General features: G+C 42.2%; 1 protein-coding gene across 1 annotated transcript in view; it reads right to left on the reverse strand.

Moving 5' to 3' along the window:
- The window catches only part of Atad5 (ATPase family, AAA domain containing 5), a 45,937-nt gene extending 36,631 nt beyond the window's left edge, over positions 1–9,306 (reverse strand). Inside the window, exons 1-4 of the mRNA XM_013347014.2 lie at positions 8,907–9,306; positions 4,563–6,451; positions 2,575–2,683; positions 1,043–1,204 (exon numbers count right to left, since the gene is read on the reverse strand). Coding sequence (XP_013202468.1) covers positions 1,043–1,204; positions 2,575–2,683; positions 4,563–6,451; positions 8,907–8,972 — 2,226 coding nt within the window. The 5' untranslated portion in view covers positions 8,973–9,306. The remainder of the gene's footprint in view (positions 1–1,042; positions 1,205–2,574; positions 2,684–4,562; positions 6,452–8,906) is intronic.
- Positions 9,307–11,328: the final 2,022 nt, after the last annotated feature.

An 11,328-nucleotide genomic window follows, 5' to 3' on the forward strand; every position in this document is an offset into this window, starting at 1 on the left:
TTTCTAAAAACAAAAAAGTTGCTGGGTGGTGGTGGCACATGCCTTTAATCCCAGCACTTGGAAGGGCAGAGGCAAGTGGATCTCTACAAAGTGAGTTCCAGGACAGCCAGGGATGTTACACAGAGAAACCCTGTCTCGAGAAAATCAAAACCAAGGGCTAGAGAGATGGCTCAGAGGTTAAGAGCACTGCCTACTCTTCCAAAGGTCCTGAGTTCAATTCCCAGCAACCACATGGTGGTTCACAACCATCTGTAATGAGATCTGTAAAAAGCATCAGCTCTCTTATGGCCTGCAGGAAGAGCACTGAGAATACTGTATGCATAACAAATCTTTAAAAAAAAAAGTCAAAACCAAACCAAAACAACAACAACAAAATCAAGAAAATTTTCTAAAATTGATTATAATAGAAGCACAACTCTGAATATATTCAAAGACACTAAACTGCATACGTTCTTTTTTTTTTTTTTGAGACAGGGTCTCACATAGGTCAGGCTGCCTTCCAACTTATCACATAGTGTGAGGATGAGGATCACCCCCAAACTTCTGGTCCCTCTATTTTATGTTTATAGTGCTACAATTCCAGGTATGCACCATAACACTTTCCGTTTTGAATTATATACTTAAATGGCCAACTGTACCTCATGTAAATTATATCTCAATAAAACTATTTAAAAATAGGAGGTAGTGGCTTTTAGCAGGATAGTAAAAATTGAGTAGAGAATTCTCAGAAGACAGTACTTGGAATGTGAATTTCAAAGTGAGAAAAAATAAGAAGAGCTGAGCTCTCTGGAGAGAAGTGAAATTCAGTGTGACTGTGGTAAAGAACTGCTTGAGCAATGGGAAGAATTGGTTCAGTGTATAGGACACCATGAGAGACCTGAAACTGGACTATATCCTGTAAGCCAAAGGCTTTTAAAGCAGAACATCCACCATGGTCCAGGCTATTGAATGTGTGAACCTTACACCTCTGTAAAGGGCTCCTTCTCCCACTTCTAAAACAAAACAATAACACCTATATCAATAGACACACTGGAATACTCACATCTGTCTCTGGTGACTTTTCCCTTTCAGGAGGTATCTGGTGCCGGGAGGACCGTCTCAAGGGCACCACTGTTTCTTCAGCTTTTGGTCCACTGACTCGGAAAGCTTTAGCTTTCTCAATCAGTTGTTTTGCTTTGGATACATTTTTTAAAGTACTGCTTGCCTAGGCAAAAATTTAGAATATTAATTGAGATTGCAGCAAGAATTTCATATTTGATAACAAAAAACCAGAACTATATAATAGAAAAAATTTATTTACATCACAATAACCAACCAAGAGCCAGACAATGGTGGCACACGTCTTTAATCCTAGTACTCGGAAGGCAGAAGCAGGCAGATCTCTGTAAGTTTGAGGCCAGCCTGGTCTACAGAGAGAGTTCCCGGACAGGCAACACTACACGAAGAAACCCTGTCTCGTAAAACCTAAAATAAAAAAGAACAGAGCTGGGGGCTAGATGTGGTGGTGCACACCTATAATCTCAGCTCTTAGGAGGCAGATGCAGGTCGATGTAGATTTCTGTGAATTTGAAACCAGCCTGGTCTATACCAGGAGACCCTGTTTCATAAAAGGGGTTAAGAACACATGGAGAGGCTAGAGAGATGGTTCAGTAGATAAAAGCACAGGTTTCTCAGCAGTTAAGAGCACTGGCTGCTCTCCTAGAGACCAGGGTTCAATTCCCAGCACCCATGTTACTCACAACCATCCGTAACTCTGGTTCCAGGGGATCTGAAGTTTCTTCAAGTACTGCACACATGTGGTGCAGACACACAACCAGGCAAAACACACATACACAGAAAATAAAAATAAAGGAAATTTAAAAAAAAACCCACACACATAGGGAGACTGAGGCAAGCCAATCACACATTCAATGCCTGTCTGTTTCCTATGATAAGAGTTCAAGGCCAGCTGAACAACTTATGAAGACTATGTCTTAAAATAAAGAAGTAAAAAGACAGGTGCTGGAGAGATGGCTCACTGGTTAAGAGTACTGCCTGCTCATCTAAAGGTCCTGAGTTCAATTCCCAGCAACCACATGATGGCTCACAACCATCTGTAATGAGATCTGGTGCCCTCTTCTGGCCTGCAAGCATGAATATAGGCAGAATACTGTATACACAATAAATAAATAAATCTTTTTAAAAAAAAAGTAAAAAGACTATAGAGGATAAAGTCCAGGGGTAAAACACTTAACCTAGGATGTCTTACACATCTCAGCACTGTTCCCTTGATCCCCAAACAGACCAAGTTAATACAATCATATAATCCCATAGTATACACTATTAGTGTGTGTGCATGTGTGTGTGTGCGTGTGTGTGTGTGCGTGTGTGTGTATCATTAGACTCAGGTCAGCAGGCTTCAGCCCACAGTAAGATTTTAACATCTTTATGAACTAGCAAGAACAGGGAATAAATGGCATAGGTTGTAGTTAATGACTTATAACAAGAGGAACCTTCTTTGGAAGGACTTGCAGTAAATATTGCTGGTCTTTTAAGGAAACAGTATCACCTCCAGGATTCCAGTACTTTTATTACCTTTCTCTTCTGAGAAGTGAGATCTCCCTCAGTTGTTTCAGATTTCTTAGATAGTTTCTTAGACTTTTTCTTAGATTTTTTGGGAGTACTAATTCTAATGAATTTCATTCTGGAACAAAAGACAAATATTTTCATAACAATGTACAAAAATGTTAAATATAAATACCAGTCATAATTCCAACTTAAAAAGAAAAAACAGCCGGACAGTGGTGGCACAGGCCTTTAATCCCAGCACTCGGGAAGCAGAGGTAGAACTCTCTGTGAGTTCAAGGCCAGCCTTATCCACAGAGCTAGTTCCAGGACAGCTAGGGCTATACAGAGAAATCCTAATTGAAAAACAAAAGAAAAACAGAAAAGAAAAAACAATCACCATCAGTTTGATTAAACAGTAAGTCACAGTATTTTGTTTATTTCTGGTGCTGAACTATGTACATACTGAGCAACCATTCTACTACCTTGCTACATTGCCAGCCCCAAGGTTTATCAATTATTACTTCATTTGATAAGCCTAGCGGGAGTTGGTAGTGCATGCCTTTAATCCCAGCACTCGGGAAGCAGAAGCAGGTGGATCTCTGTGAATTCCCGACCAGCCTTGTCTACAGACTAAGTTCCATGATAGCCAGGGCTTTTATACAGAGAAACTTTGTCTCAAAATAGAAGAAAATAATAAGCCTAATCAAAACATTTTCAGGACTCCTCCCTGCTGTGGAGAGCTTATTTTTCAATAAAATCTTGCTTGCTTGCAAAAAAAATAAAAACAATAAGCACTGCCAGGCAGTGGTGGCACACAACTTCAATCCCAGAACTCGAGAAGCAGAGGCAGGTGGATCTCTCAGTTTGAAGTCAGCCTGTCTACAGAGTGAGTTTTAGGACAGCCAATGCTACAAAGAGAAACCCTGTCTTGAGAAAAACCAAAGGGAAAAAAACAAGTTTAAAAAAGAGTTTAAAACTCATCTGAGCTGGGCAGTGGTGGTGCATGACTTTAATCCCAGCACACGGGAGGTAGAGGCAGGTAGATTTCTGTGAGTTTGAGGCCAGCTTGGTCTACAAGAGCTAGTTCCAGGACAAATGCCAAAGTTACAGCAAAATCCTGTCTCGAAAAACAAAAACAACAACAAAAAAACTCATTTGAAATGTTTCTGTAACTCCTCCGAAACAGACTTTCAATTAGCTGTATTAGGCAGGTGTGGTGGTACACACCAGCGATCCCAGCACTTGGAGGAGGACTGTGAGTCCTAGACTAACTCTGTATATAGCAAGAACATGTCTGAATAAAGAATTAATTAATAAACCTGTGTGCAGTGGCTCACACTAGAAATTCCAGCACTCAGGAAGCTGGAGCAGGAGAATTGCCACAAGTATGAAAGCATTCTGGGCTACATACTGAGTTCCAGGTCAGCCTGGGGTTCTTGAATAAGACCCTATCTCAAAACTAACAAAACAGGGCTGGAGAGATGGCTCAGTGGTTAAGAGCACCACCTGCTCTTCCAAAGGTCCTGAGTTCAATTCCCAGCAACCACATGGTGGCTCACAACCATCTGTAATGAGATCTGTGCCCTCTTCTGGCCTGCAGGAAGAGTACTGAGAATACTGTATACATAATAAATAAATAGATCTTAAAAAAAAAAAACTAACAAAACAGAAGCCAGGTTTGGTGGCATAGGTCTGTCATCCCAGTTACTTGGGAGAGTACAGAAAGGGAGAACACATCTAAGGCCTGGCTAAATAACAAGACCTGCCTGGGCAACCTAGGAGACCTCATATCAAAATGAAACTAGGACAGAGATGTAGCTCAGTGGCAGACCACTCACCTAACCTATGAGGTTCAATCCTCAAGGTTCTATACACATTAAAAACAACAATAAAAAAAAAACTATGTATAATCTATTCTAAAAAATAAATGAACTCTACAATGCTTGAAGAATTTTCCTTCCCAATTAATAATACATGTAGAATGTTCCAAACTGAGAAGAAAAACAAAACTTTACCTAATGGGGCTCTCCGAATCAGAGGGTATTGTTATTAATTCCGCTGTGTACAAGCTGTGCTTTTCTGACATGCAGGCTGCTTTTGGAGTGGAAGCCTTCGCTGGACTAGTGTCCTGGCCATCCTCAGACTCAGTACCTCTAAGAGTGACTACGGTAGGCATGCAGCTACCTCTTAGAGAGCTCCTGGTTCGTTTGGGTGTGGAAACGTTCAGCAGCCTGTTTTCAGGCTCAGCTTCAGAATGTGTAACCATATCCTGGATTGATGTGCTGGGTTTTCTTGATTTATTTCTGTCACCCAGAGACATTTTTAGAGAGTTATGTGCTGTATCCTCACAAACAAGACTTTCACTATTAAGTAATGAATTGCTTTTGAAAACTTCTGACTTCTGTCTTAAACTCCTTCGAAGGCTATTTTGCTTTTGTTTATCTTTTGGGGAAAAGGATGTTTCTTCCTTTTGCATGCTTTCTTCTCTGTTTCCACCTGGAGTGGGCCTAGTGCCAATCGTTTTCTTAGCCCTTTTCTTCAGTTTTTTACTTTTCTCCTTAGGAAAACTTGCTTTATCAGTGTGTGTCTGTGAACTGCCAGGATTTGAAACTATTTGGATATTAAGATTTTCTATGACTTTTTCAGGACCATTATCACCTTCTTCATTTGCAGGTTTTTCATTTGGATCTTTCTGCTTCTCCAAAGGTTTCTTGAACCCATTTCTGAGCATTTCTGATGGTGGCTGCCTGAATGCTCTCATGAACTGCTGTCTCTCTTCCATGCTACACTTTGGTACTGAAGCCTCAGAGCTCCCGGCTTCCAGCACAGCCAGTTCTAATTGGCCCTCCTGGATCACAACATTTGATTTCCTTTTCTGAACTGTCTGTTCATTTTCTGGATCAGAGAGGCTACTCTCCAGATCAGGCTGTTTCTGTTTCAAAAAAATTTGGGCTATTTTTCCTTTCTTTTTGGGGGGAGTGGGGTGAACTTGTGCAAGAACAGTAACTGTCTTAAGGTGTACCCGTGGAGAAAATTCACAATTTTCTGATTCACCTTCAGAACTACTTTTGACTGCTTCACCAGATCCAGAAGGAACACAAGCAGGCACTGCAGGGTCAGGTATCTCTTCCACTCTAGCTGCCTTTTGACTTTTTAAAAATTCCTCATAGGAGACTGTTATTGTAGTCTTGTTTAAATCCATCGTTTTGGTTGCACAAGCCCTGGAGTCTACATGATTTGCTGTCCTCTCATTTCCATTGGCCAGGGAAGGTTTACTCTCTTTGCCACCTTTCTTAAGCAGATTTATGTCGTCTGCCAAGGGTAAACTTTCAGACAGATCTAGTACCTTGCTGTGCTTCCTTTTTCTCAACATTTTGCCATCATTTTTTGTGGTACCTTTGTTAGGGTTGACTTTCTGGAAATTTTTTTTGGAGGTAATTGTATTTGGTTGATTTCTCCTGTCTTGAATGCTTTCTGCAAGAACCTCTACATCTTTCTTATAAAGGAAAACATCAGTACTGCTTTCCACAAAATCACTCAAACCACAGTCCTTCTTAGTATCACTACTAATTCCAACCGGCGATTTAATTTTAATATCATTCAGTTGATGAGATAAATTAACTCTCTTTCCTTTCTTCTTAAATTCCGTATTTGAGAGCACTTCCAAAGGTGTCTTATGGTCTTTGCTATTGCCAACAAGCAATGAGGGAGATGGCTTTATCGTGCACTCCTTTGTCAACTGTAGCTTCTCATCTGTGGGTGAAGTCTTTCTAAAATAATGAAGAATATTACTGGGTTTTGGTGGAGAGAAAACTTTGTCTCCAGTCTTCTCTTTTGGTGATAAATATTTGGTGATTGTTTCACAGGAAGAGCTGTCATCATCTTTTCTCCGCTTTTTGCAAGGCTAGCAATTTAAAAAAAGGAAAAACACATTTATTTCAAGTAAAATAATATTAAATATGAACTGTAAACAGATTTAACAGTTTAAATAACTGGGAAGAAAAACTACAAAAGGCTGCTTTATTTGTGTATATACATGTGAGGTGTGTGTGATGTACACACATATGTGTATACAAGGATGCATGCAGAGGCTGGAGAAAGATGTCAGGTGTCCTACTCTGTCACTTTCAGCCTTGCAATCCTCCTTTCTTTGCTTCCCCCTAATACTGGAGTTATAGGCCTATATGGCCATACCTGACTTGCTGAAGATTTGAACTTAGGTCATCTGTAATTTCACTTGTGCAATAACAGTTATGATAGCTCCCCATTACCATGCATTTTCATGTAATGTGTATATGTAATCTCATGATTGCATCTCAATCTTATGGACACATATATCTGTGGGTGGTCAGGAAGATGACTTTTCATTTGGCTGTATAATTTTGATATACAGCATATATTAGGACATGCTTCATAGATGGATCTATTTGTCCCATGAGGACTATAGACATTTAAAAGCCTGCTTTGTTCTTTTGCTTAGACTAGCTGCATACAATTAACTCACTTTCAATTCAAAGCAAGTTCAAACTAGACTAAAGGCTTTTTGTAAATAGATCATAACTTTAAAACCTTACAGCTATGCTCAAGGTCAGAGTCACAATGCCCAACCATGGTTACTACACAAAGCACCCTAAGAACTCTGTGAGTTCGAGACCAGCCTGGTTTACAAGAGCTAGTTCCAGGACAGGCTCCAAAACCACAGAGAAACCCTGTCTCAAAAAAAAAAAAAAAAAAAAAAAAAAGAAAGAAAGAAAGAAATAATAATACCTTATCACAGGGTTATTATGCAAAGATATGTAAAAAGCCCTTACCACATTAAAGAGTAAATACCACTATTAAAAAGTAGACTTTCTAAGAAGGGTACCAAAAGCAGAAACCATAAGCCAAAGACTGATAAAACTGACCATCACAAAATCAAATAATTCAATACCCAAAGTCCTTTACACCTGAGACAAGCTAAATAATTCCCTTGACTTAGCAAAAAATAAAAAATAGAAAATCTGCAGTCAAAAACAGTTACTTGATTATAAAAATTAAGAGTTAGAATTTTTGAACTAATTAAAGAGAAAAACGACAGGGGATTAATTTTACAGAACTTTGTTTTACTCTCTATTTTTTTCATTTTCCGTTCTTGTTTGTTCCCCTTGGTTTGACGTGACTCTGTGAGTAGGATTGATCCCAACAGAGCTGTGACAACAGAGAAGCACGCAAACCAGCAACTTCCCCTGGAAAGGAGCATGGCTGAGGATAACCAGGGCACAGTAGTGACTGAAGAGCTGTAGAAAGTAGAAATATTCGTGCGATGGGGCTGGAGGGATGGCTCAGGGGTTAAGAGCACTTTCTGCTCTTCCAGAGGACCCTGGTTCAAGTCTCAGCACCCACATGGCAGATCAAAAAACAAAAACAACAGCAAAAAAGAGAATTTAAGTGAACACACATCTTAGGTCGCTTCAAAGGCAGCAGACACATTCATTAGAACGCTAGTGTGAGATATGGTGTATAAAAACCATGGCAGCTACAGAGGCACAAGTGGCAGAAAGTGACAAGAGATGAGTAGGTCCGAATCCAGCTTGGGTATTTCTGTATCTACATATAGATACCAGCCATATACTATAAGGTCCTAACCACCTTTTTGGGGGACAGGGTTTCTCTGTTTAACAGTCCTAGCTGTCCTGGAACTAGCTCTGTAGCTGGCCTCGAACTCACAGAGATCCACCTGCCTCTGCCTCTGAGCACTGGGATTAAAGGAGTGCACCACCACCGCCCAGCTCTCTTAACAACTCTTAATGGCATAAAATATCATTATGGTTGCTTAGTTTTGCTTAGTGTATTTTTCTTTCTTTCTGGAAATCAGGGCTTCCCATATTAAGCACTCTCCCCAGCTTAGTATAGTATTCTCTGAAACATGGTAAATACAGAACACCTAATGTACCACAAAGACTCTTAACTCAAGTACCCCGCTTGATTCTTAAATGACATTCTAAGTGGAATTCCTAGGACAGGTATTTGTACGGACTAACTGAATTTAAAGCTCTTATCTTTTTCGCCGTTCTATGATTCCACATCACGAACAAAGAACTTGAATCTGAGATCCTTGATGACATGTCATTCCACCAATGTTTCAGGACCCGGGAACTGTGGTTTTTAAACCCTGATCCTACACCGAGTCTGAAGTTTTCTTTAAAATTCCAATGAGGGCTTAGCACGACACCCCGAGACAACCATCCCACACCAAATTGGAGCTGTGGATCATCACATCACTCCTTTCTCCATCCCAGAAGCAAGCAGGACTCCCACCACCCCCACGCCACTATTCCCCAACGCAGGCAGAAAGAAACTTGACAGATCTTCCCTCTCACCTCAATCTCGTAGTCCTTTACTGGAGGAGAAGCTGCAGCCGCCGCCATGGCCAGGACCCCCACCATGATCCCTGCCTCCCAGAGCCCCGGATCCTAGGACCTCCAGCGGTCCGGCGCTGCCTGACTGGAGGCCATAGAGATGGCCGGTCCAGTGGGAGCAAGATGAGGGGGCCGCGGGGGCCGCCACGGGTCCCCCAGAGCCCACCGGCCGGACGCGAGTGAGAGGCTGGGCCCAGGGCCGTCGAGCCAGGCTCAGAGATGGCGAGAAAGCGCGGGTACAGGCCCCGCGGGGGCGGCTGCACAGTACACAGTACCCCCGAGATAGGCGCTCCAGACTCAGCGTTCGAGCTCCGGACCCCGGTGGGCGCCACACACCGAACGCTGCTCAGGCCTCGGGGCTTCGGCGGGAGTTCTTGTCAATTGGGTTTTCGCGCCGTCCGGAGAGCAGGGGGCGGAGCCACTGACTGCTTCTGGAGGCGGTGTCTACGGTGAACCACGAAGACCAAACTAGTTCGTTTAGCGATTCAGCAGCTGACAGAGTCTCTTATCTCCCGGAGTCCTAGTGGAATTTTGGAGATTCACAATTAGGTGGCCAAGACTGACCATTGAGGACATGATTTTTCTAAAGTTACCTAGTCATTTGGTGGCTGAGTTAAGACTTAGACTTTAGCCATTCCAAAAATTATATTTTTGAAGCCCGGAAGTTGTGGTGCACACCACAGTACAGCATCTTCTACATAGGGAGCTCCTGTTCAGCCAAGATTTTCTGTCAAATAAATAAGTAAGTAAATAGATAGATAAAGAAAGAAATGAATGGATGTGTAGATAGGTAGGTAGGTAGGTAGGTAGATAAGTAGATAGATAGATATAAATAAATAAATAAATAAATAAATAAGGAAGAGGTAGAAAAGCCGGGTGGTGGTAGCGAATGCACGACTTTAGTCTCAGCACTCGGAAGGAAGAGGCAGGCAGATCTCTGAATTCAAGGACAGCCTGGTCTACAGAGTGAGTTCCAGGACAACCAGGGATACACAGAGAAACCCTGTCTCAAAAAAAAAAATTTTTTTTATTTTATGTGTATACAAACAACCAGCCTGGTCTACAGAGCTAGTTCCAGGACAGGCTCCAAAGCCACAGAGAAACCCTGTCTCGAAAAAATGTGTGTACCTGGTACCTATGGAGGCCTGAAGAGGACATGGAATCCCCTGAAACTGGGGATACAGGCAGTTTTAAGCCACCATGTTGGTGCTCGAAACCAAACCCAGGTCCTCTGCAAGAGCAACAAGAACTCTCCACAACCTAGTCACCTCTAGTTCCTGAGCTACATACCCAGCCCATGATTTAACCATTGTAAAAAGTACTCGTAAAACCCTGCGACCATGGTTAAAGGTTTAACTGCTCTATAAGATCACCCGTGACAGCACTTCTCCTTTCACGCTTTCATCAGAGAAGTTAGCAAACACACTGTGGCATAACCATGGCTTAACCATACAGTGGAACCCTCAGCATAAAAGGAAACGAGGGTTGGGGGGTAGCTTATTGGAAAAGTACCTACCATTCACGAGGTGGTGGGATCAAACCTGAACACTGCCAAAAAATAAGACTAGATCAATAAAAACCCAAGCATGGGGGGGGGGGGGCTAAAGAGATGGCTGAGCAGCTAAGGGCACCAGCTTCTTTTACAGAAGACCCAAATTCAATTACTAGCACCCACATGTCAGCTCATAACTGTCTATAACTCCAGTTCTAAGAGATCCATCATCCTTTTCTGGTCTGTGGGGCACCAAACAAACAAAGAGTGAAGAGACATATATTCAGGCAAAGCATTTGCTCATATAAAATAAAAATAAATAAATTTTATACGCAAAAGTGAAAACAATCATGGGGCAGGACAAGATAGCTCAGTGGTTAGGAGTGCACACTGCAAGATCTAGCTCCAGGAGAGGCTTCAAAGGTACAGAGAAACCCTGTCTCAAACCTCTCCCCCCCCCCAAAAAAAAAAAAGAAAAAAAAAAGAGGGCACAGAGGACATAAGTTTGGTTGCCAGCACCTAAGTCTGGCAGCTCACAACAACCTATAACTCCAGCTCCAGGGGTTCCGAGCCCTCTTCTGAATTTCATAGGCACTCACTTACATACACACGTCCATACTCAGACACACAGCTATTCACATAATTTAAAAATGAATAAACTTAGCCGGGCAGTGGTGGAGCATGCCTTTAATCTCAGCACTCGGGAGGCAGAGGCAGGCAGATCTCTGTGAGTTCGAGGTCAGCCCCGGTCTACAGAGTGAGTTCCAGGACATCTAGGGCCGTGACACAGAGAAAACCCTGTCTCAAAATAAATAAATAGCCGGGCGGTGGTGGCGCACGCCTTTAATCCCAGCACTCGGGAGGCAGAGGCAGGCGGATCTCTGTGAGTTC

The sequence above is a fragment of the Microtus ochrogaster genome, chromosome 7 (assembly GCF_000317375.1).
Source record: "Microtus ochrogaster isolate Prairie Vole_2 chromosome 7, MicOch1.0, whole genome shotgun sequence".
NCBI classification, from domain to species: domain Eukaryota; kingdom Metazoa; phylum Chordata; class Mammalia; order Rodentia; family Cricetidae; genus Microtus; species Microtus ochrogaster.